At 38.0% G+C, this 27,225-nt stretch overlaps 1 protein-coding gene across 2 annotated transcripts in view; it reads right to left on the bottom strand.

The window, feature by feature from the left end:
- Positions 1–20,225, bottom strand: part of LOC102234517 (signal transducer and activator of transcription 5B-like) — a 29,889-nt gene extending 9,664 nt beyond the window's left edge. For both annotated transcript variants that reach the window (XM_014469649.2, XM_023340200.1), the window contains exons 1-14: positions 19,638–20,225; positions 7,952–8,097; positions 7,035–7,176; positions 6,728–6,802; positions 5,752–5,908; positions 5,204–5,304; positions 4,031–4,179; positions 3,569–3,685; positions 2,370–2,537; positions 1,821–1,908; positions 1,618–1,740; positions 1,161–1,253; positions 194–397; positions 21–115 (exon numbers count right to left, since the gene is read on the bottom strand). In XM_014469649.2, coding sequence (XP_014325135.1) covers positions 21–115; positions 194–397; positions 1,161–1,253; positions 1,618–1,740; positions 1,821–1,908; positions 2,370–2,537; positions 3,569–3,685; positions 4,031–4,179; positions 5,204–5,304; positions 5,752–5,908; positions 6,728–6,802; positions 7,035–7,176; positions 7,952–8,085 — 1,646 coding nt within the window. In that variant the 5' untranslated portion in view covers positions 8,086–8,097; positions 19,638–20,225. The remainder of the gene's footprint in view (positions 1–20; positions 116–193; positions 398–1,160; positions 1,254–1,617; positions 1,741–1,820; positions 1,909–2,369; positions 2,538–3,568; positions 3,686–4,030; positions 4,180–5,203; positions 5,305–5,751; positions 5,909–6,727; positions 6,803–7,034; positions 7,177–7,951; positions 8,098–19,637) is intronic.
- Between the last annotated feature and the right edge of the window lie 7,000 nt (positions 20,226–27,225).

The following is a 27,225-nucleotide window of genomic DNA, read 5'->3' as shown; positions in this document are numbered from 1 at the left end:
GACAATAAGCATCTTCTCACCCATCGCTCCAGTAGGGCTTCAGATGTTTCTTGGTTAGATCCATTGCTCCCTCAAACCACTGCCAGAAAGTGAAATTTCGACCCGCGAGGACCTCCTGTTAAGGTTAAAGATAGCATTTAGACTTGTACGCCAGCTGATGTCTGTGAAAAAAAAGTTACACACCATTGCTTACTTTATTAAACTGGCACCAAGTAACCACAGAGTCACTTAAGTCACTCGCATATTCAGGCTGGTCAAAGATCTTCTGAGCTAAGAAGTGCTTGTTGTAGGGATTCAGGTTGTGATTTGTCCCGACCTCTGAGCAAAATTTTATATTCAGAGTTTCAATCATCATCTTCCAAGTCACACGGTCCGGGACGACAAAGGGCACTCGGTCCTTAAGACGGAAACAGAAAATAAGGCATAATATGACATGATATGACAAGAGTATGTAGACCTTCTAGAGGCTGCTGCCCCTTTGAACAGCAAGCCAAGGCTGATATGGGCGATGTGGGCAGCTGCCCAAGGCGGCACCTCATCTTGGGCGGCATGAATTCCTTGAAATGCAATGGTAGTACACATTATTTCATAAATGTTTCACTATGGGTTAAATTTTTAATTTTTAAAAATTAAAAAGATTTTTGAATCAAAGGATTTCAAGGTGATTTAAAAAGTTGTGTCACGATGGAGCATGTCTGTGCCCCCCATTGGTGAGGTCGGGGCATTTGGAGAGGTTGTTTGCCCGGAGAACAAAACAGGTTAGAACTACAATGCTATAGTTCACTATAAATTGTATGGAACTACAGTATCTCCCAACAGAGTTCATTGAGCATACTGCAAAGAATGTATTTTTATTTTTTTATGGATAAAAACTAGATTAAAAAGTAGACATTACAGGCCATTCATAGAGATGAAAAACATTCACAGAAATGGAATTTAATATTTTGAATATTTGGTTCCTGATTGCCTTCCTGGGTAACTAATTATAATTTCTGGGTGGGTTGTTCCCTGAGTCAATTGTCAGAGGCAAGACACCAAACATGCTTTAGTTTTGTACAACTTGTGACGAACATTCAGAGAGACTATTTTTATGGACGAGAAGAGTTGAGAAATAGAAACATGAAGGAATAATGGCAATCCAATAACAACTTGACACCTACTGGTTCAGCAAACGCACAATCCCAGATGATGGTGGCCACTGCGTTGATGTCCTGACTGCCGTGAACAATGACGACCACAGGCTGAGAGTTTATCTGTAACGACAGATAATAGATCACGTATGCTTACAAAGTTGTAATGTTTATGGCAGTAACGTTTATGAAGTTTAGTGTGTATAGTTTTTTATTTCAGTGAGAGTTTACCCCTTAACTATCATGAGGACACTGGTGTCCTAATGGACTCATTAGTTAACATGTAAGCATTTTCAGTGTGACAGTTAAGGTGGAAACAGTTGCAGTTCTGGATTTGCACAACTTTATTATGACCCTAAATGTCATCTTAAATGTGGCCTTTTAGAAATTTTACCTCCTCTTTTTTTTCATTATTGAGTTGCAGTAATTTAAAAAAGATGCATATTCAATATTGGATTGAATATATGCTGAATCAACATATACGTACGTGTATCTTGAAAGGAGTCTCGTGACCTGTGATGAAAATTTCTGCAAGAAACATCAGCGCAAACTTCTCCTCTGTCACAGATTCGGCTCCCTTTCGGTCTGCTCGCTTTATTTTTTTAATGGACTGTTGAAGAAAAAGATCAAAATATTTAAGGTGGAAAATTCGACAAGTATGTGACATGCTGAATGAGAAATGTTAAATACCATGTGTCTGAAGTTGGCATTTGTGGTCTTTGTGGCTGTGTTTCTATCCAGGATTGCTGTGTGGTTTATGAGTTCTCCAACATTGTCACTGTGTATAACAGATTTCAGGTTATTCCCTCCCAAATGCAGCATATGGTGATTACCATTTCCAAATGAAACTGGAGTACTAAACTTTAATTAGACCTTCTATTTTTGTTTTTCATTTAATTTCAAATGCCAATACAAACAAGCTCTATTTACTGCATAGTTTGAACAAATTAAAATATTTAAACGAAGAACATGAGATGGCTCCCGTTAAATGTCCTGCTCAAATTAAGGTTTTTCTGGGAAGCAGGGTTTCAGTGTGAGCAGCATGATTTTAGGGTTGTTGCTCTGATTTATCCCGCTGCATTACAGCAGCCAATCACATTCAGTTTTCTTGGCATAATTTTAAGTACAGGTCTTAATTACACAATTTTATATGTCTGCTTCATTACAAAAACATTAGGGAGAAGAGGAATAATAATAATAATAAAAAAAACATATAGTGCGGCTTTATATGATACTCACCACAATGCAAGGTTCACGTTTCTGGCTTGGAGTTCATTAATAATTTGTGCCTTCATTGTCACAGGCTGCCCAGACACCAATGATTCCCCCAGCAGATATCTCACAACTGCTGAGAACTTTGACTGAGTTTTAATGACCTGAGGGGGTTGTTTTTCCACAACGAAAGAGCTAGAAGGCAGAAATGTAATCAATGACAAAAAAAAAACAACATGTCTTCTTCACTAAGTGTATCTAGCTAAAAATGTGTAGACGAGTTGATGATGCCATATGCACTTTACTGATCATTAATTTATTGATTCTGGTAATAATAATAATAATAATAATAATAATAATAATAATAATAATAATAATAATAATAATAATAATAATAATAATAATAATAATAATAATAATAATAATAATAATAATAATGATGCCCTTTATGTCTCAAATTAAAATCTCTGTGTATCTATTATGTGCTGGTTGATGAAGTGCCAGAGCCAATGATGTTTTTAATCTGATGCTCTGCTCTCCTTCAGTGGTTCACCAAACGGCTGGGTTTTCTTCCCCCTTTTATTTGTCTTATACACAAACATGTCAAAGCCACACATATGTTCACATTTGCAGATTATTGCTATTGTGTCTCTTTCCAAGTCAGACGACCCTGATCAGGGATCAGCACCAGACTTTGACTGGAAAATAATCAATGCCATCTCCCTCTTTGTCCACATTCTTTTAGCAAGCCTTTAGACACTATATGCAAGAAAGCTCACCAATGTATGCACTTTCAACAGAAATTAAGGAATTTTATTGGACAGTAGCTTTATAAGAATGTTTTATAGTTGTTTTATTGAATCCGTTGTTAATTTTTATTAACTGGTATAGGTTACTGACACTGAAAAATGAAAAATGCATTCAACACACTGTCACTGTCAGTCTGCAGCAAAATTGCCAATGGTTCGCTAAACAATATTTCTACTCTCCACAAAAACAGACCACTCAAGATAGATTAGCCAATTTTAGCTAAACCAAACCACCTCCTGTTTAAAGAGTTTATTTTTTTTAATAAGGAGCAGTGGGTCCTAATGGGTTCCTATAAGGCCCAAAGTGTGGGCCCTATAAGAAGAAGTGGTGTTGTAGAGTTAGGGTTTGGTTTAGGGGGTGCTGAGCTGAATACTTGATCCTATTTCAGAGAATATGAGAGTGTGACAGGTGTGTACCTCTGAATCAGTTCCTGAAGAAGACATGTCAGTTTTTCTCCGATTTCCTTTGGAAGATCAGGGATCAGCAGCCACTCCTGTCTAAGGTTGCTGTTCACCGCAAACAGCTGTTCGGACCTAACAAACAGGATGAAGATAGATTTTTTTTTTTTAAATCCTAATCTCAAAAAGAGTCATGACAACGTGTGAGATGTTCATCCATCCAGCTCAGGTCACCAGTCTCGCATCAACACAAAGACAATCACACAGGGTGTCAAACTCCAGTCAATCTGCTTTTGGAGAAAAAACATTCACTTTTCTAAAGGTCTTTAGAGGTTTCTAAACGCCTTTTTAAAAACCAGGAACTATACATGGGATTATTGAACTAGAATCTGATATTGTTACGTAATGTCATGCTTTTCACTTGGATAAGAGAAAGAGTCAGCAAAGCACAAAGGCACAAGTAGAAAGGGGTCATCTCACCAGTTCTGCATATGGCTGAGGTCATCAGTGAAAGGATATCCTATAACGGATTTGTGCTGCTCCCACTGCCATACATTCATCTTTATGATGAAATTATCCTGACACTGTTTCAGCTTGGTCAGAGTCTCTGTGAACACCCCCAAACATTCCTGCAAACAACCAAATTAATATATTGACACCAACAACCAACATCTAACTACTGCTCAGTCATGGAATGGACATAAAACTAGACAAATATGCTAACAGACTTTACAGCAGAAAAGTAAATTTGTATATGGATAGATGAACATATCAGCAGCAAGTAGTGTATAATTGTGACGTGGAAGGCAAGCGATATTTAAGCATACAAAATCTATCTATTCTTCAAAGGTTTGTTAAAGAACATTACTAAACAAATTGCATCATGAAGACTAAGAAACACAGCAGAGATACATTTGTGAAGAAGGGTTGTGTTGTAAGACAAATATCCAAAACTTTGAACATCTACCAGAGCACAGTTCAGTTTGTCACCTGAAAATGAAAAGAGTACATCGCAACTGTAAACCTACCGAACATGGATGTCTACCTACACTAAGAGGAAACAGCAATAATTTGAGATTATCCACAGCTTAGCTCAGAAAATCAGCCAACAGAAGAACCTTTATTCATGTTTTTAATAAATCTGGTCCTTATTGTGGCAAGAAGAAAGCCACTGTTAAAAGAGAGCCATATGAATATGTCATTTTGCCTGTTTCCAAAGCAAGCATATATGGCATGCGTATATGAATTGGTGTGAGTATACAATTATCAAGTATGTGTTTTGTAAATGAGAAATGAGAAAGTGGCGTATGAATTTTGATTCATTCATTAAATTAAAAGAAACACTAGATTATAATTTAGTGTGTAATCATCACTGAGTTACGCAAAAAGGTGGAATATTATAAAACTTTCTGGGACAGTGTTCTATGAACCAAAGATCTGTTGTACTTCCTTGCAAATCCAGGGCTCTTTACCGTAAAACCCATCCCTATAATAAGATAGCTGTCTCCACCAGATAGCTACATCCTCTCTGTGTGTACTGTTAATTCATGAAGATGTACATAACAAAAGGACAGAAAGCATAAGGACAGTCAAACAATGTTAAACTAAATACCATTATGTTCATGACTCAAAGGACCGTTAATATTGTCTCACCCGGGTTAGACTGCTTTGATTTATCTTGAGCTCCTGGATTTTCTTCGAGAGCATCTGTAGTTCTCTGAGTGAATGTTCTGATGGAGTCTTTGCATGAACGGCTGTGGATGCAAACAATTAACATTAGCATGTGTGACACACTGAACACACAATACGACTGCATTTCTGACAAATACATTTCAGTGCCCTTTACATAGGCATCAAGATAACATTTCTTGGATAAAAATAAAAGTAAGACCCTGAGCACTTCTCCTGGTTTTGTTTTTTAGAGTTAACATTATTTACTGAAATGAGGGAAAATTTTGGTCCACTGAATTGAAGCAGATCAAAGAGACACATGCAAAGACACACAAATATAATTGTTATTATATGTAGGTTATAATACTTGATATGCTTCATGAATTCGCTAATTACATGTTTTATGTAGATATAATGAGAATATTAAAGTGATTCATACAACGTTTTTGAGAGAACTGATGAAAATACGAAAGCCCCGTGCTTCGGTGCATTATACACCAACACACAGCTGAAAAGCAAATACTACTTACCTTGCAAAGCTTCATAGTTTACCATCTCCCAGTTCATATCCTCTTTACAGCTGTGGATTCTTTTTCTGCGGTCCTGGAGCTGAAGCACTATACTCTTCATGAAAGTCAAATCCTCAAAGTCAGGAGTCTTTCCTTCTGTCCGTTTTGGGGTGTGCCTCTAACACAGAACATTGTTATTTTAACTTGCAAAGAACTGGAGAGCATCAAAAGCACCGTATCTTTTGGACTATAAGCCGCTACTTTTTTCCTACACTTTGAACCATGCGGCTTATAGCCCGGTGCGGCTTTTCTGTGGATTTTCTTCAACCGCCAGGGGGCTCTTTAGCAGGAAGTGAATCATTGGAAGTCAAAATTGGAAATCAAAGAAGAAAGCGCTAATTTTCATTTAGAATAAGCACGTGCTAGCAGCAGGCACGATGGAGAAATTTCTTCAAATTCTCATGATGCAGCTTTTAAGTTGAGGGTTATCGATCTGGGAGTACAGGAGGGAAATAGAACCGCTGCACGTAAGCTCCGCGTGAACGAAACCATGGTTCGGCTTTGAGGACGGAGGGCTGCATCCTTAATAAGTCAAGCAGATTTATTAGGACGCAGCCCTCTGCTGCGTCTTTATGGAAAACAGACAGCAGCGGAAATTACCAGCGGCTTATATATATGTGTATGTTTCCAGTTTGTTTGGTTTTTTTTTTCAAAAAATTTGTAGCTGCGGCTTATAGTATGGTGCGCTCTATAGTCTGAAAAATACGGTAAATTGCAAGTCAATTTCTTTGACTAATAACAGGCAGCTTATGGTGATTTGATTTATATTTGAGAACATACACTGCTTAGCTAAAGAAAAGGAGAATACAGACTACTAAAATTAGATTGAGAACTGTTCAATTAATTATTAAAAACTGTAAGGAAAGTGGGGGATATCTTGCATCATCTTAAGGATCATCACAACTATTCTAAATAAGAAATATAAAAGGTCTCTTACCTCACAGAGTATCATCTTCTCCTGCCTGAGAATGTTTCTGATCTTCACAGCAAACTCCATAGCTGGCCGAGTCATCTGTAAATGCAGCTCTGATTTTCAATGTGCCATGTATCAGCTCCACCTGATATGTGGCACATATCTTTAAGCATTTTGCTGAAATGTTTACAGACATATCCAGCAATGTCTAGTTCAACCCCTCCGTATGAAAATCACATGACAGCATTTTTCTTACCAGTTTTTATTTGATCAAATATTTAACTTTTTTTGTTTTGTTTTTTTAACAGAAAGAATCTGATTATCCACCCACCAAGTTCTTCGTTATCTGCAACAGCTTCATCCTCTCCACTATATTCTGCTGCTCAGCAACCGATTCTAAAAGGAGGATACAATCGCTCAGTAAAGCCTGCGCGAGCTGCTCTTTGTCCGACTGGTCTGGGTTGAAGCCTTCCCTGTGAGGACGCAACCACACACGTACATTTAGAAAATGTAAGCACACACTAATGGATCCATTATCACACAGACAACAAGCAAACTGCAGTACGGCTCCTTGTAAAAGCATTCCTACCCCTACAACTGTTTCACATTTTGTCAACCATGAATTTCATTGTGTTTTGTTCTTTAGATATGGTGATACATCAACAAAATGTAGTGCATAACAATGAAGTGAAAATCAGCTAGCTCCGAAGAAGTTAATGTTTCTCTTTTGTCACCCTCTAGATTTTTTAACTCAAGTTTTTCTGCCGTATTTTCCTGTGTCATAGTAAACGCCCTTTTTAAAATGAACAGGACTTTACTATAATTTCTTTAGCTACTTGCCATGCCTATTGGTTAAGGTAGATGGTCATGTCTTTTTCGATTTGCTGTGGCGCCACTCTATTCACATGCTCAGATTATGGCGTTCAGTGAGAAATTCAGGAGCTGGATTACTGTTTTTCAAAATTGCTGGGTTTTTTTTTTAAAGCTTCTCCATAACTTTATCCCTGATCTGTATGGTGCTATGCTTGGTGTTCATTGATATTCTCTGAAGAAACTTCCGAAACTTCTGAAGCCTTGACAAAACAGATGCACTTAGATTAAAAATAAACAAACAGGTTGACTCTATAAAAATATATTGAAGCTTTGTGGTTGTTAAATGTGGGAAAGTTCAAGAGGTTGTACTTTTGCAAGATACTGTACATATTGTATATGCTGTTATGAGCATGCATCTCTGCATCAGTGTCTTACCAATCTTTTTCTTCCATCCATTGGCAAAGATAATGCCTGATTTCAATCGGGAAGGTGTCTGGCGGATAGAGCGCGTTGATTCGCTCATCGTCCATGTTAGTCAGGACATAACTCATCTCCAACCACTGGGCCATAATAAGGCAGTTCTGGAAAACAGAATATAACAAAATTAAGTGTTATATGTTTAGTCACCTCTTAAATGTTAATCACATATAAGTATGTGATTAGATGGTTCACTTGGAATAAACAGTTAGTTTTAAGACATAGACTAAAAACTTCAGAAGTGATCAAATTGCTGCAAGGCAGCAATGCTACCTACAGCCGCTTATACACAGTAAGATACTAAACTGACTCCATTTCTCACTCCTCCCTTAAACAGTTTGTATAGGCCTCCTTGGAAGGTCTATGCTTAATTCTCAGACAAAGAAATCTATTTATACTACACTACCTCCATATGAAAAATATTTTCACCTTATGAACAGATCTGTTCACATTTTTTGTTCTTTTGTTTTGTGAGGGATCCACTGCAAGCCGCAAGCAGTAGGTAGAGTCAAAAAGGTATTTAATAAAAAAAAGGTCCAGAAGTTACAGAAAAAACTGAGACAAGTAACTCTGGGTGGATGTACAAGGGAAAAAATCACCAATAAATGGCTGAAACAAAAACAACAACAAATTAGCCTTAATTAGCCACATTTCTGAAAGTCATCTTTAGTTTCACCACACAGGGCGAATTACTGCCAGACCACTGGGCTCATGAAATCAAATCTAATCTTGAGCAGAATCTAACAACATGAAGTAAAAAACTATCAAATAGCACAACATCTTGCCCCGATCTAAATACATTTAAGAACAACTAAGAAACAAATTCACTATCATAAATCAGTCTTGAAAAGACGTTTCTAAGGGTGTGAGAGCCATTATCCACCAGTGGAAAATCTACCAAAGACTGGCCTGTCTGCAAAAATTACCCCAAGAGCACAACAGTAACTCATCCAGGAGGCCAAAGAAGAACCCAGAACAACATCCAAAGCATTACAGCCTTCATTTGCCTAAATTAAGGTCAGAGTTCATCATTCAACAATAAATAACAGACCGGGGGAAAATGGCCTCAGAAGAAAAAAAGCACAAAGATTCAATTCACATTTCCTAAAAAAAAACAAAATGTGTTGATGCGCACCAAAATGTTTGGGAAAATTAGCTGTGGACAGACAAAAGTGGAACATTTTTACAATTAAACTAGTTTAATGAGTATTTTGCTCATTTCTTTGGCTTTGAATTTGTATTTATCCCAAAGTAACATCTAAAAAACATGATGCTCATTCCAGTGCGGATGTAGTCACTGATATTGCCAATCTGTTGCTGGCAACATGTCAGTGCAGAACATCCTGTAAGCTTTACCAGCTTTGAACAAAGAGGGGTGAACTGCTCTGTGTCACCTCTTTGCTTTAAGGCGTCCTATTAACAACCGTTTATGATAACACAGGGTGAAGTCATGATTCATTCTCAAATCAGGATGATTAGTGACAAGCAGGATGATTTGAGAATGAAATCATTCTGATCAGAATTGCTAATATCTTAACAATCCCTTTCTATTTTTAAGGTAAACATGCTCGATTCTGAATAATTATTAAAACTCCTATTCTTAAAATTCTAGGACTTAAGGATCGGCGTAAAGCCAACCCTGCTGTCAAGGCATCTGGCATGCAGCTTGTGTTAAGTCAGAGTAAATGAATAAGCACATTGTCCTTCTTTTCAACTTAGAAAGTTGTGAAAATCTAAGTCTTCTATGAAGTATTACTCAGTTTGCATATTTCCGGTTAAGCTTAAGGAGGAACTCCTCACACATCAAGTGCCTTTACAAGCAACAACATCATAGAAATATGACTCTAGCATGCATTGATTTCAGCCACTGGCAAATAACTGCAATCTGACACCAGTAGATAGCATCCAGTGTAACAAATTACATTTGTTACATTTGTTACAAATTAGGAAATCACCTAATTTTTAAATTAACCTGTGGGTGACTTCAATGTCTCATGAAACCAAGAAACATAGCAGGTTTACGTACTGTATAGATATATAAGGGGAAACTACTACAATCACAAACTACTTTGTGCTGGTCTATGACTTAAAATCCCAATAAAACAAATTAGTGTCATGTATTAAAAAAAGTTGTACGTTTTCAGGAATGCTGTTGCTTTTACAAGGTTTTAAGCTTGGACTAACTTTATCCACTTCTATCAGTGTCAGTTTCAAATGTCACGGTGACGTGAGTTAGTGACTGTGAGAAACAAACAAGATAAACAAAATCCATCCACTTCTGGCTATATGAAACAAGATTAGTTATTTTCGACCAAACAGTGCTTGGTATTGTTACGTAAACTGGTGTCTAAAGTGCAAAGCATATGTGACGTTATAATGTAAGCTGTCAGTTGTTTGGTCGTTTAGAATTTGATTGAGTTATTGCACGTAAAAAAATGAAAATGACTGCTTTCTTTATCTTCAACTGCTCTAACCGTTTTCGATAAATCATTAACATGGTATTACCTTCTCATTAAAGACAATCAGACAACATTCTGGGTAACGTTCCACAACACAATGAAGAGTGATGACAGTATTTCCACCTACCATACAACATTATCCTGTTTTGTTGCACAATTAACTACTTACAGAACTGCATGATATCCTTAGGCGTGTAAGAATTTTTTCCACATACAATAGGAAAATCTGGCTACCAACATACATCAAGTTCGTTCAATCACTAATGCAAATCTTTAACTTCATACGTTTCATCATAGGCTTTTCTGTGTTGAACTCAGAATGAAAATCATCCCAAGCTTCCCATCAATAATACCCTGTTTACTGCTCCACTGACAAGGAAACCCATTAGAGTTAGAGAGCGGAAGTTGGAGCTAATTTGCTGACTGCAGTTCGAGTTGTTGTGCAACAATAAGTCGGCCTGGCTATGAATTGCTGAGTGCACCTGATCAACAGGGCAATGCCAGCCAAATAGTTCTCAGTTTTACTGCTTATTAATAACTGTCTCATAACGCATGTCAATTTACTATTGAATAAAATCCACTAAAATTTCAAGAGCAGAAGAATTGTAAGGGGTGAAATATTTATTTGCATTGCTACAAAAGATCTCGATATGTAACCTCTTCTGTGTTAACAAGTACAACTTCAAAAATTACAGTTCCACAACATTTTAGTATAGTTCTCTGTGTGATACATACATAGGCCACTACCATAGTGCACTTTCAATACAGCAACATAACATCAGGTTCAAAGTTAAGGCTGATCTCGAGGAGAGTAGAAATACCACAGGCTGGAATGTAGACCTTTTTCTTTGTCCTTGTGTTCTAACTGGACCAACTCTAAATCAAATCCTGGAACCATGTTTTGTTTGTTTTTCACCAACTAAAATGCCTGATTGTTCTGTCACTGGGGTGGATAGGTCTGGCAGACAAACCCAGAGAATCAACCATATGTCACTCAGCACCAACACTACTAAAACAATATGTCCTCAATTTGATCTAATTGAGGACATATTGTTTGACTAAGCAAAGTGCCAAATAAAGAGAAAGTGGATCCAAATGGGGCAGGAAGGTAGAATAACCCACAAAATGTTCACAAAACAGGTTGCAAAGCTTTAAAGATGTGGAAGTGGTTTGAATTCTGTAAATATAATGAGAACAACCTCCTTCAGCAAAGCCCAATATTAGCATTAATACTTTGGTGGTCTGACCAAGTTATACTTATTTATAAACAATTCCTTGCAAGAGTTGCATCAGATTAACAAAAATGCAGTGAGATAATTTCACCCCCTAACTTTAATATGCACCAGATGTAAACATGGGATGCATTTGTACATTTGGCTACAATAGTAAGTACAGCAGAGGATTTGACCATCTCTCAGCTCATCACTGTTGACGGGTTGTGTTGGTTGCTTACTCATGGTCTGTTCAGCACTATCTTCGGCTGATAACCACAGTTGAAGTGATATACTGTTTTTATTCAAATGGAAAATGTTTAGATCAGCCACAGATCACGCTTTGGTCTGAAAATACAAAATGTCAGGTAATTTGTAAACAGCAAATGGGGCATTTTATAGTACTGGCATGACAAGTTGTATTAATAAAACTCTAGCACAAGTTCCACCATGCAGATGACTCTAGCAGATTGGTTTCACAGATAAGGGATTAAGAACAGATGAAGGCATCAGGTAAATTCATAACCCAAGGCTCTTCTAACTCCATTCCTCAAGGGCCAGTGTCCTGCAGTTTTAAGATGTGCCACAGGTACTGTCTCGGCCTTCTGTTCCAAAAAAAACAAAAATTCCAATAAAGGCCGTGGGTGGTAACAGGTGGTTTTGGATTTGTACGCATTTCCGAATTGATTTATTTATTGTAAAAGTAGAGACAAAATAATTACTAAAACGTCTTGTAACTTAGTCGAAACGAAAAATAATCTCAATTTAATGTTTAATGTCCCATCCACACCAGACATTTACCAAACTATAGACCTCCACCAAGCACCCGGTGTGTGCTTAATTACTCAAATTAATGGGAAGGTCTAACAATTAACAACTAAAACTAAACAATTCCAAATATAAAAATTAATTACACATTTTGGTTCTAAATTAATGTAAATATATTCTAACTACCCAAAGAACAAAACTAAATTGGTAGAAATTACAAACTACAAAAATTTAGCATAAATGGCCACAACAGGTACAACACACTGGAATGAAATGGCTTAATTACCTCCTCCTTGTGTAGATCAGTTCCCCAGAGCCTGGTTAATGACCTAATTATTCTATTCAGGTGTGGTGCAGCAGGGGCACATCTAAAAGTTGCAGGACACCGGCACTTGAGGACTGGAGTTTGACACCCCTGTTCTAACAGAACTAAATCCATTTATCCATCCATCCATTTTCTTCCACTCCAGACACCATTTATAGGTTCTGGGAGAGGCCATTGAAAAGTGTGGGGGGGAATTGTTTATGGGTTTTGTGGTGTTTCATTATGGTGTAAGATAATTCAATCTGGAGAGACTCAGACTGAGATGAGAAGACAATTAGAAGAGTTTATTGACGAACAGAATTTAAAGTCTTTGGCGCTCGGGCCCCGGCTGGGGATAACAGTTATCGCAGCGTTAGCGATAGGCTTCAGATGAGCATCCCCGATGCTGTTAGGAACGTCATCCCCCCAGGGCCCGGCACTGGTGGTGGAGATTGAAGAAGGGTGCGGGCCTCAGGACCGGGCGAATGGAGGAGAAGGGGTGGTGGTGGGTTGAGCTCGGCTGGAGAGCGAAAGACACCATGGATGAAGGTCCTTATCAGCTGGGACTTGGTCGGTGATTGGACGTGACGTGGCTTGGTCCGGCGTTGATAGGTCGACGATTGTGGGCAGGTCGCTTCAATTAACGGGTCCCGGTGGGGATAAAAGAGTCTTCCAGTTTGAATTTGCGCCTAGGCTTCATAACATAAAATATTTATAAATAGTAAGTGGAAATGTTTGTATTTAGTAAAAGGTATTTTATTTTAATAGGTGGAGATTGGTGAATTGAGATTCCCCTGTGTATTAAAGGTGGTTTGGTCTGTCACAGCTGGGACTATTTAAGGCTGCAGTTTCACCTGTGAAATGATTGTTGATGCTGTGTGTAAACCACTGCTGTTTCCACCTGACTCTGCCTCAGCTTTTTATCCTCACTGTAAAATCCAGCTGCAAAAGGCTGCCTTGTTACAGAGGCCCAGACTTCCCTCTCCACAGCCTCTTGTTCCAGCTCCTCTGGGAGAATCCCAAGGCGTTCCCAGGCCAGCCGAGAAACATAGTCCCTCCAGCGTGTCCTGGGTCTTCCCTGGGGCCTCCTCCCGGTGGGACGTGCCCGGAACACCTCGCCAGGGAGGCGTCCAGGAGGTAACCTGACCAGATGCCCGAGCCACCTCAACTGGCTCCTCTCGATGTGAAGGAGCAGTGGCTCTACTCTGAGTCCTTCCCAGATGACCGAGCTTCTCACCCTATCTCTAAGGGAGAGCCTAGACACCCTACGGAGAAAACCCATTTCGGCCGCTTGTATCCGTGATCTCGTTCTTTCGGTCATGACCCAAAGCTCATGATCATAGATGAGGGTAGGAACGTAGATTGACCAGTAAATCAAGAGCTCCACTTTTTGACTCAGGTCTCTCTTCACCATGACAAACCGGTACAGCGCCCGCTTCACTGCAGATGCTGCGCCAATCCGCCTGTCTTGTGACAAATTATATGTTTCATGATGTCCTAACACAAACACACTGGAATTTGACCATGCAAGATTCCACAAAACAATTGGGATTTATTGCACAATGTTGTGCAATGGGTGTTCATTCATAAACTATTTCATGGAAATCATTAAAACTAGTAACGTTGTCCTCCCAATTACTATATTATCATATTCACATCTTAAGTGTGTTGAGACATGAAGCTTGTCTTAATTTTCCAGGCAACTAGTTAACCTTATCATTATAGTTCTCATAAACAGAAGTAGACTTACTTTTACAATGTTTTTGCGCTTACAGGCATAGGATTCCACTTTCGAATGTGAATACGCTGATGAAATATTACAGCTTACAATGAAGATAAAATGACACATTGTTGTCATCAGAACTTCAAACGTCGTCTCATGAGATTCACAACTACCACCTCATGCAGGTTCACCACACAGTATTGAAATTTCCTCTCTTCAGGTGCTTTTGACAAGGCTTCACTAAAGACAAGACCTTGTGACAAATTGATTTGTTTCGTGACATGCTGACACAAACACTTAAGTCACATTCCACAAGATAACTAACATTAATTACACATAGTTGTGCAAGCTCTTTACAACACTGAATGTTGTTTTCAAGTGTTGAACAGAGATGGCTAAAAACTGTGATCTTGCTTTGTAAGCTCGGCAGAGGACTGAAGTTTCTTAGCAGACCTTTGAGTAAATAGACGGCACTTTGTGAGAGCAAGCGTTTAGGCACTCCAGATGTTTGCCCCCAGAGATTCAAGGACTTATGAAAAATGCGGAAGTGACCCAAAGCAACACTGTGGGGTATGTTTTTAATGAGGAAATGACGTTATTTAATTTCCCTTTGGGCTCAATAAAGTATTTTCACAGAGGATTTTGATGGTTCACTGATTAAGGCTGTAGCGTAATACGGTAGGTGAAAAAAGTGAAGCGTTTTAAATACTTTCCAGGTGCACCTTATTTCCCTCAAAGCCGGTGAGTTGTGAAAGCTTGCTGGTTACACTGAAAACACCAGTGCAGAGAACAGAAAAAAAGAAGGGTGGCATTTGAATTACTCATTTTGACAATAGATGAAAGTGACACTTGAGAAATAAAGATACAGTTTTAAGATATTTTTCCACGGAAAAAAAAAAATCCTGTCCTGTCTGTTGTTCTCAGTGTTGACAGATGTCTCCATGAGCGTCTGCGTCATTCAACAGACTCACAGCTGTTGCCTTAAAGAGCAAGTAACTCAGACGGCTTTTATAACTACCTGGCAGACAGACGTATACACCTCAGTACACCAGGTATATATATTTTCAAATGTATTGGGAATGAATGAGGTTCTTATGGAATTAACTGCTGAAAAAAACTAAATAGCAAAAGTACAATGCCAACTACAGCGTCATCTGTTGGACTTTGAACATCAGCATGAATTAGATTATGACTAACTAGCTGGAGGAGAATCTGGACATCTCAGCATTTTGACTGATAAGACTTTGAATTAAAGCAACAGCATTGCATAAAATTACTGATGTATTATAACTTTTTAAAATGTTAATCTACTCTGTACCAGTTTGCTGTCCTCTGTTTAAGGAAATATTTTAAACCTGTATTTTGTCAAATTCAGGTAAAGCATATTGATGAATAAAAAACACATTTCACCTCATATGTCACACTGACGTGCATAATGCCAAATTATCTCCATCACTTAGTTTGAACATCATTATGTGATATGGGATATCTGATATTGTTTTATTATTTTTCTATCTTATTTTATGTTTTATAGTCTTTATTGCACTTCTTGTTCCAATTGTTGTTCTTGTTTGTTGGTTTTTAACTGCACAGCGACCTTGAGTGTCCTGAAAGTTGTTTTAAAATAAATGAATAAATATTTTATTATTATTATGTAAGAACGGGTCAACTCAGCCCATTTAAAAAAGCATGAATAAGCTAAAACAAACTAAAGTGTACATTTTGTGAGCTGTTCCTTCTCTTATTTATTGTTTTGTTTTTATATATATACTAAATAAAGTGTAAATCTGAACCAGCAGAATGTATTGCCAGACACATGTGGCTTTCACCACAAAGGTGTTAAACGTAGACAATGCAGCTTTGAATACATAAATTAAAAGGGTGAAACAAACATAAAAATGGCCTCTGTTGCTTTGCAGTATTGTTATTATCGCTTTAAATATATCAAGAGTTGTCCATACTTGAACTAAAAATAGGTTGGTACATGAAAAGTGCTGCTCCTAAAACTGCCCAGACAGGTTTTTGCCTTTCAGAAAAGTTCTGCCAAGAAAAAATTGTTCACTATAGAATTTTAAAAAAACAAACCACATCCTACACGGTGTTCAACAGCAACAACAATGTCAGTCATCTTTTTCTTCCTCCTCCTGGATTATAGTTTAGGTCAAATATACATGCATTTATACAAGATGGACATGAATGTCACACTAGTTTGGGGCTTTTAGTAATTTATCAGATTGTATTGTTGTTGTTTTTTTCAGTATTCAGTTACATAAAGCTTCAGCTATTCCTGAAAACAAAAGTTGGGTGCTCAGGACATCATTTATTCTACAAATTGTACACAGTTTTTCTATATTTTGTTTTAGAAATAATTTTCACATTGAAATCCAGAGTTTTATAAACATGAAAACAATTAGGTTGACTCTGTTTTGGGGACTGCTCTGGTAGAAGGATTCTTCATCAAATGAACTGTGTACATCCTCTTCATCAGACTATTATACAACGTCTTTAGTCAGAGGCTTCCTCAGAGCCGCTGTAACTCCACTATGAAAGATCCTTCATAACCACAGCCATTAGAATCCTTTGCAATTCTTTGAAGAAACCTAGATAATGTAAGTTACAACATAATTTAATTTCCACTTGCAGTTAAATCATTTTTAACTAAATGAACAGTTTTGTAACAAATGGGTTGAGGCTGTTATTTAAACTGTCTCATGTCTCTGAAACAGGCGATTTAATAATAATTCATTGTGTGAGACCTATGAACAAATGGATAAATATGAATAAAGACTGCTTGCTGCAACTTGTGATTATCAAACTGTAGAGGTTCAGGAGCATGTTGAGGCAACACCTTACACACACTGATTCAGTGGGTAACACCATGGAAAAAGCTCAAATTGGCCGAGATATCGAGAATTTGAACTTCTTACACAAGTTTTCTTCATCCTTGGGGACTATTTCCAGATGCCTAAAGCTGCCATGCTTAAACAATCACAGGCAAGTATAAACAGCATGGCAATTTCAGACATCATATAATTCAGAAAGTAAAGTAGGTACCGTGTACCAGAGATGAATGTGGGACAAAGACATTTCTAAAATATATCCTGTGATCCAATTACAAAGTAAAAGTATTTGGTCATGATGACCAGTTTTACATATAAGAAAAAGAGAAGCTTGTAAGAACACCCTCTCAACTACAAAGTATGAGAAGCTCACAGCATGGTGTTGTGGGAGTGGATGAGGGTTTTGATACAGGAGGAACTGGTGCAAATCACAAAATAGCAAAATAACAATCTGTGGATATATTGACACAACATCTCCAGACATAAGCCAGGAAGTTACAACTTGGTTGCAAATGGGTAGTAACCCTGAGTATATTACCAAACTAGTGGACTTTAGGAAAGAAAGTGAATGGATTGACCATCACAAAATGCATAGGCCAATCTGAAAGGCCATGTGGCCAACAAACCTGATGGATTCAACCCTTGTTGTTCTCTCAACTGTTTGGCTCTTTATCTTTTTATACCTTTGCAGTTTTGGTCATCTGGCAACAGTAAACTTGATGCAGTTGACACCCTGGGTGGAGAGCCATATGACCCATTTAACAAACCACCACTTGCTACTGAATGTATGAAGCATAGCACAAGAACAGTTCATCCTGTACATCCTGCACACTCCTAGTCAGCTGGCTGAAAGTAGGCTGCTTTACATTCAGATGTACCTCACTTACAAGTATGAGAAACCGAGCTGTTTTATTGGACTAAACAACAAAGGTTGCATTAATCAGCACAATAAGCACCAAACATGTTTTCATTCTACATTTCTATTCACACTTTCTGTTCATAAATATAAAATGAATGACCTAACAGGTAATTAGATCCATGTTACAAATGGGTATTGTGTGATATTTTTATGCAGGGAGTCAATGTTGAACAATGAGAACATTGTACAACATGTACAATTTAGCTCAGAAGCTTTATTTATCGTCTGAGATAAATAAAGCAAAAAAATAAAAAAAATACCATTTACATAGGCCTACATAGAGGCTTCTGTTAGATAGATATACGGGACTAAAAATGATAGCAGATAAAGGAAATGTCAACCAACTTCTTTGGTTGTAAAACCATCGCTTTAACGTGCTCTGCTGAATTAAAACATCAGCAGAGCCAGCAGTGATAATCCTACAGAAGAGGATTACCGAAAAAAAGGAATTCTGAGATTAAAGTCAGAATTCTGAGATTAAAGTCAGAATTCTGAGATTAAAGTCAAAATTCTGAGATTAAAGTCAGAAAGTCAGAATTCTGAGATTAAAGTCAGAATTCTGAGATTAAAGTCAGAAAGTCAGAATTCTGACTTTAATCTCAGAATTCTTTTTTTTTTTTTTTTTTGGTGGCCCTAATCCTCTTCCGTATAATCCAGATCAGTCAATAAAGGGGTGGTTTTATTAGATTTTATTAGATTTGAAAGAGAAAACAAGAGACTTCCGTCTTCCTCTTTGCTGCAGTGCAGAGCAGGAACAGCTGTAGGGGGGAGCCCACCAGATTCTTCCAGGACTCTGAGGCATCTTAGTGGCTCAGTAAGAGCCGCTAATGCCCACCATCATGTTTACGTGGCTTTACAGCTTGACTTGGTTTTATTACGCAAACACTATATTTCATGTTTGGCAGACTAACAAGCTGGTGGCTGCCTTCGTTTCATAACTCCACATATTTAGAGCAGCTGCGCTCATAGTGAGCGGTTGTTTACTCGGGATTACAATAGACCTGCTATGGTGGGATATGAAGTGCATTAGCAGCGAATCTGGTTAATGTCAGTGTTAAGGTTACATAAACATCGTTAAGCTGTGGAGCAGCAGAATGGAGCAAGGCACGGGTGGAAGTGTAGCGTAACTTGAATTAGCCATAGCAACTTATTTGTGAAAAGACAATACTTGGTCATGTTTAAAGGGAGGGAAGTTGATTAGATGTGAAGGATATAAAGAGGTATTTCACGCTGACACTTTGTTTTTAAGGTCTTGTTGCAACAAGTAGTTGTTTTGTCACCACAACATGGCAGAGACGCAGTCAGCATCCCTCATTACACTTAACACACATACATAACGAGCCCCCCGCAGCTGCGAGGCCCCGCGTTTTAACGCACAACTGCCACAGGTACGACACGTACTCTCCGCATTAGAGCTTACCTTTCGTAAAGCTTGGGTGTAGAAACAGTTTTCGTCGTCGCCTTTTCCTTCTCTCCCTTCTCAAAATATCTCCTACACTCCGACCATACTCCTTTTCTAGTACTTCTGCATCAAGAACTCGCTTTAAGATCACACGTCGTTTCTTCTAAAAGCTGTAAAGGCGGGTTTCCTTCTTTCCTTATTTGTGACGTAGAGAAAGTTAACTTCGAGAACAGGGTAGAGAACTTTCAGCAGTGCAGAAAAGCAGCCGAGGTTCACTTCCCTGTTGCGCACAATGTGCCATTTAGCGGGGCTGCGTGCGTTATTTCCTGCCTTCACGTTCAAAGCAAGCCCTCACTTGAACGCCTTGTCATTACAAACATCCCGTCCGCCGTGAAGCAAAGTAACGAGTCCGTTAAGAGACACTTTGAGATCTTACAGCTCCTTGTTTATGGCGGTTTCCACCTGTCCCCTCTTTTATACAACAAACCTCACCTCTAATTTAATGAGTCCCTGAAAAAAGAAAGTAAACAGGACATGAAGCGCAGTGGGGACTAAATAAATGTTCCCGTTGAAACAGAAACTGTTTAAAGAGGGCTTGGTTGGTAGACTTCCACAGAACTGCTCGTAGGCGGAGTACTGTTGAGTCATTGTGCCGCTCGCTGTATAACTTCCAGTAAGGGAAATGATACCATATCTGCAGAGGACAGAGCCTGCGAGACGGATGTTTTTTTCCCAACTGTAGCCACTGAAGGTCCAAAACATTTGCTGCCTCAAAAGTGCAAAATACTATGTTACAAATACAAGTAGATCTCCTTTAATTAGGATGTCGTCAAAAAAAAAAAAAAAAAATAAACAACAAAAAAACGTTGAATAGCTTGAAAAAGAGAAAAACTATCATAGATTTACTGCACACAGAGTAATATAGTTTAGCTATTAAAACAGCAAAAGAACCATGCAGTAACTTACTGTATACAAACAGCTTGGATTCTCTGTATCTCTACTCTTCTGTCAGACCTTGAGACCTTGATTCGCAAATATTTATTATTATTATTATTATTTATTATTATTATTATTATTATTATTATTATTATTATTATTATTATTATTATTATTATTGCCTTACAAATTTCTCATAAGAAATTATGAGATCAATTATGAAATCAAACTATCAGTGGGATTTGTTCCATAATCCTCTCAAGGCTTCGGTTCTCCCTGTTGCTTGTGCATCTTTTTCTACTACATTTCCTCCTTCCACACAACTTTCCATTACTGTGCTTCAACGCTATGTGAAAAGCTAACTTCCTTAGCAATGCTGTTGCTAACATCTGGTTGGTTTGCTTGCATAGTGAAGCCACATTACACCATTTATTTTAACTTGCCCAGGATGAGGATGACCAAAAAATTTATTAATGTTATGGCTAAAAACTCTAATATGAAGGGAATACATTGACACGATTATTATGTATAATTATTTCTTTATTCATGTCTACCTTTTTTAGAATGTTTCCTTTTTTCCCCGTGATTTCCTGAAGTAGCCACCAGGGGACACTGACGTGATGCATTTGAACACAAGACCTCCTGAAAAAGTGGAAGGAAAACTCCCCCCCCCCGAATCCATTCATGGATAAAATAACGAGATCAGCGAGAACTGAACTGAACCAAAACATGGACACACGGTACCGCCAACTTCTATTCCTCTTAATAAGAAATCAAACTATTTGTTAAAACTTACCAGATAAAATAGGTCTTATCGGAAAATGAACAGCATATAATGAGACTGTCTGCAGCTGCTGTTTTAGAAAACCTCATAGAAGATATTCTTGCCAGCAGATGTACTTTTTCAGTGAAGAAAAGTTTATAGTTTAGCTTTTGTGTTTGGTTTAGGCCATTTAAGCACATACAGACTGCAAAAAACAAACTCTATTTATTTGTCCGTCACGGGTAAAAAATCAACAAAGAAATTCTGATACATTTCTCTATGTTTGAAGCCTTTCTCATGTTCTTCAGCACAAACACCGACTGTTTTCCTCTTTGCTTTTCTTGAGCTTCGACTGACATATTTGAAGTTGTTTTGAAGGCCAGATGAGGATTCCTCAGGGGCCACCTCAGGCCCTCAGCCTGCGTTTTGCCCTTGTATGGCTGAGCCTGCTGTGTTGGCTGAGGTTTACAAACTGTGTGCATCAATGTAAATATTGCGCATCATATTGCTGTTTTTGGTTGTTTTAAAATCAAATCATGATTCATTGAGGCTCCTTAGCACGTTCAAAATATTCACATTGCAAATCAGCAAACAGTAGTTTGACTAAACTAAAAAAAATATGAATCTATATTTGGCAGCCTGCATTTTAATCTTTTGGACTTTTTTAAGTCTTATCCTTCCTGGACCCATCTTTACTTTGATTTGATGAATTATAGTAGTATTCACCGTGTGTTTGATATATGTTTGAACAACACATATGGTAATCTTCAGGTTACCTTGCATGCAATAAATTAGCCACTGCAGCCTGATTCAGGAAATAATTAACAGAAAGTTTTCATTTCTTTAGAGTGATTAAATTAGAAACATGACCAACGCATGTAAAGAATTGATCACTTGAATTATGTTGTCATAGTTGACACTTTATGCTTTTGTTCTCAATTATTATAAACAAACTGACACCTCTTGTATGCATTCTAAAAACACCAAAACAAATGTTTTTCTATCTTTACTATTTTTTAACAAATATCAATTTCTATAAATGTATTTAGCAACACGCAGTGGTGTGAGAAAACCAGGTTGCTTAACCTTGAATGTTTCAGAGAAACTTTACCAATAGACCAAGACTCTGGTAGTAAAATGGCATTTTGAGTAAATGCCAAAAAAATGTTCTGGCTTTTAATCCTTAATTTCACATCCTTTTTCTTTCTTTCTTTTTACTGTTCATTGCTGAGATGGAGAAAAATCAATTAACTAGAACCTGTGACAATGGAAATAGATTTTAAAGTGTAACTCCTCATGCGACGGCCTAAAGAAAGCCAGTGGTAGATGAAGAACAACATCTACCACTGGAAAGATTTACAAAGTAATTTATAAGGTTTTGAGAGTTCAGTAAGCCACAGCTTACTTTAAAATGACCACATTGACAACTCATCCAGAAAATGAGAGAAGAATCCACAACATCTACTGTGCTGCAGACCTCCCTTAACTCTCTTAAGGTCAGTTTTCAAGATTCAACAATCAGAAAGAGAGGCTTAGTAATGTTGACCTGTATGGCAGAGACCTGAGAGTAGAGCAAATGATGACCAGGAAACAGAAAGGCCTGTGCTACATTTGCCAAACAAACACAAACTTTCAAACTTTTCACAGTCAAATATGGCGGTGGTAGTGTGATGGTCTGGGCTGCTTTGCTGCTGTTGTTTCTCTCAATACTTGGCATAAATCATATTCCAAAAAAGTTTATGTTTGTCTGATATTCAAATCAATCTGATGACCTGAAACTTTTCAGTGTGAGAAAAAGGCAAAATCAGAAGCAAATACTTTTTACACCAATGTGGTTCCTTAATGTTTTTGAGGAAACTACCAACATTCTTAAGGAGGCCAAGGTCTTAGATAAACTTGTATCAAAAATGGTAAGTTTGACGGAACAGCATTAAACCTGAAATCAGATCAGTTCTTTGAACTGCCTCGTTCAACATCTGTCTCTGCTGCAGCCGTCCCCTGAGAATACAGTTTTAATTGCTGTTAGACATTATCTGTTTATTCTCCCGTGTATCTGTTTACTATTTATTTATTTTGTGATCACATTTTAGTCATGTGGGAGAGGGGGGCGGCCCCAAGTCCTTCTGCAAGGACATTCCACCTGTCAGATCTAATTTCCTGAGAGTTTTGATGGAGCAGCGCAGAAACAATGCAGCTGCAGGGGATGGAGCTCTCAGTCTGAGACAGATTATGTTTACTAAATTTTCTTATTTTATGTTGATCATAAATGGGTTTATTATTCTGGAAGGAAACCAGAAGGGAATATGTAATTTTTAAACAATCCAGAGGAAAAACCTTATAAAGCCTTAATAGATATTTATCAATATTTGTCAGACTTATTTTTTATTGATAGATCTATTTAGGTGATTTATGAAGAATTTCAGCTTTAAGTTCACATCGTTGTCTTTGTTTCATTAAGGCAAACCTGTGCAGAAGTCCCACCATTTTCCGTGTGCTGCTAGGTAAAGAGTCCTCCCTACATCTGGAACCAATACAGCTGTGCCTGCTATCTGCAGGACCAGGGGCTGGGAGGTTGCAGGCTGCGTTAGCGGAGGGTGAGGGGCCGGACTGGTTGCTACTTTGGCCCTGGGGGTCTGTGTGTCCCTGACTTCAAAATAGATTTGATTGCTAACAGCTGGCAGTCCTAACTCACCCGGTGTCAGAGCTCTCCTCTGATGTCAACCTTGTCAGCGTCAAGGCCCGCACAATGGAAGGCCAAAGGTAGAGAGGAGGACTGTGTCGCTGTGAAATGAGATTCAGACAGTGACTTTTTTTTTTTTTTACTTTGTGAAGGTTGTTGCCATAAATAACTTTCAGGTTTTTTGGTCACTGACAGAAACACTTCCTGCATGTGTTCAATGTAAGCAGCAGATATTTAGGTTGAGTGCTTATTAACAGCTGTTTAAACTGAGCGGCATTTGACACAATCAAGAATATCTGCAACCAGGAGAGCAGCTATGGTGCAAATTCACTCACAAGCAAGCAAATGACAACGTGTGTAAATAATGCTGAATTATACAGAAGTGTCCTTTGATATTCACCAAGGTAAAAGTGTGACTGAGCTGTGTCCTCCTATTCAGAGCCGCAGTCCGAGTAAATAGGACAGCAACTCATTAGCATCTTTTATTATCCAATTACAAACTCTGCTCGCCTAATTACCTCCAATCAGCAGGGAGAAGAAAATGATTGACTTCCTGGAGGACAGGACTCACTTTGGGACAAAAAAGGGACAAAGTGGGTTTTTGTCATTTACTGGAAGTGAAACCAATCCAGATGCTTCTGTTACACTGTCAAAGTATTTTAAAGACATTTTCATAAATATCTTAAGTTAATTGCAGTTTTTAAACCAATGTTAGACTTCATCTGCCTCATCATTAGAATAACTGCAAAATGCTGGTGAAACAAAATGTAGTTAAATAGTTACATCATTTGCATTGTGTACATTCTACTAGTTTTGGGCCTTAATGGATCCGTTTGAACCCTTTATTTTCAAACGTATTGAAAAAATGTTAAAAACTAAAGTCTCTTCAGAAATTATTTCTTATTTTCAGTTGGTTGAGTTTATTTAAATTTGCTGATTTCCTGCCACAGATCCAGCTAAACATTTCAATAGTGCTACAGTAAGGGTAATACCAGGATCTTAAGGTTATTCTGCTTCATCCATGCAAAAGCCAACAGTGAACAGGACAGTGATCCCAAACACTGACTGCCCTGACCACACAGCTCTATGGATTTACAGCCTGAGCTAAAAACTCACATTTGTGGCAGGAAACCAGCAAAATTAAACAAGCTCTACTATAATTAAACCTAATTTAGTCAGTATGATGCCAAAACCTATTGATAGCTGGAAACAGCATGTGCACACTGTGCAAAGTCTAAAAGACACTTTTCTAATTATTATCAAACAGTATAGAAAAAATGTAAGATAAATGTGTCTGGAAACAAAAAAGACACCTAACAGGCAACAATGCATTTAAGCTTCTTGACTCTGGATAGAATAGATCAAATTCACAATACGTTCAATTCTGTGCATCCATATTAAATACAAAATAAAGGTACTAGAAAAATGGTTATGGAAACAAACCTTTGGCATAAAAAAAAACATGTTCATGTTATTAAATTTCACTCAAGTTCCATCTTGGAAAACTCAAATGAGTTATAAAAAGCCCCAAATTTATTTTATTTTTTTCCTCTGATGAATGTATATAAAACTGGCACTGGCATTTTTTATTTTCTTACTTGCATTTAATACCTGCAACTATAATTTGAAACATTTTTTCCTTGTTGTCTGTCACGTTTTTGCCCAAACAAGGGTCTGCTGTTCAACCGATTCTGTAAATAGCTGCAGGAAAAGATGGGACGAATTCTCAAACAGCTGCAAAAACCATTATCCTTCACTAGAGGATGAAGGGGAACTGCTGCACAAGGTTGTGATTGTACCACAGCAATGCATCATTATTAGACAATTAATTACTTTTGTCATTAGCACCCTCAGCACCACTGTTCTGCCGGGATTCGCAGGCGCAGATGTTTCGAACTGCAGCTCTGCAGCAATGTATCCCGTGTCGTGCTTCGCCTGAACTTTCACTTCTTTGCTTAGATTTATTTTACAACTCTCAGTTAGTTTTGAGTCTTTGAAAGATGTCAGGAAAGAGCAGAAATAGCGCAGAGGGCAGGCCGCTGGGACGAGCTGTTGTTTACAGACAGTGACAGGGACGAAGGACCTCTGCGTTCTGGTGCCGGGCCCCGCAGCCTCGGGGGCCACGCCAGTGTTGCTTCCGTGGCCGCTCTGGAAGCTCCAGCATTAGCACACATACACAGACACGCATACACATGCACAGATACAAACATGAAATGCAAGTCCACGCAAGCCGGCAGAATGATTTGCACACAGAAGCACGAAGCAAGACAGTTTTGTCTCTGCACCTTTATCATTCAATGAATGCCCTGTTATAATTCATCCAACATTGATTCACACCAAATATATAAGTGTTGGCATATGTAAAACTCTAAAATAAAATACTTTAGGGTTTAATGTTTTTATCCTACAGACTCTGGCTGTTTTTGTTTTCTTTTGTCAAACCTAAATATTTAAAATATTGAAATATTTTTGGTTTATATATGATAAAGATAACCTGAATAAATAAGAAAAAGCACTTTTCAGCGGATGATATCAATTCTTAGTTTCAGTTTCAGTAGCCACACGTAGACCTGATTTATTCCAGATCTGATCTGGACGAAATCTACATCTAGATTTCGTCTAGATGTAGAATTAAAATATTACTTCAGTAGAACCGGTCTGACAACATGAAATAGGCCAAAACTTCTCAAAAAGCATTAATTGAAGAACAGAGGAGAAATAAAGTCACTAACATTATTATTGAACATGTTACAAGGCTATTTTTAATTAATCCAGCAAACGACAGTGAGACTGCGTCCATGTGGAAAAGGAGTGCTGAAGTTCTACCATGTTACTCTTTGAGCACATTGAGAACTCACGCCAGAAGGTCATACAAGAAACCCAAGTAACTTCTAAAGTACTGCGATAAATGTTCATTTCTATCAGTAGAAAAGAAATTGGATAAAAATGGCAGGTTTGTGAGAGTTGCAAGAAGAAAACCCCTGAAGAGCAAAAAGAACACAAAAGGCGGCCAATAATTCCCAAACATTTTCTTGAATCTGCCAAAGATTTTTGGAAAACATATCAACTGAAACTTTCTGTAGGTATACATTACATCTGGTTCAAAACTAGCAACATTTTAGAAAAAGAACTTCATGAAAAGTTTAAACAGGGTCGTGGTGGTAACTGTCTACGACAGTTTTCCTGCTTCAGGAACTGGACGACATGCTGTTTCTGACAGAACCATG

The sequence above is a fragment of the Xiphophorus maculatus genome, chromosome 1 (genome assembly GCF_002775205.1).
Source record: "Xiphophorus maculatus strain JP 163 A chromosome 1, X_maculatus-5.0-male, whole genome shotgun sequence".
In the NCBI taxonomy this organism is placed as follows: domain Eukaryota; kingdom Metazoa; phylum Chordata; class Actinopteri; order Cyprinodontiformes; family Poeciliidae; genus Xiphophorus; species Xiphophorus maculatus.
This window is presented reverse-complemented; position numbering and strand designations above follow the sequence as displayed.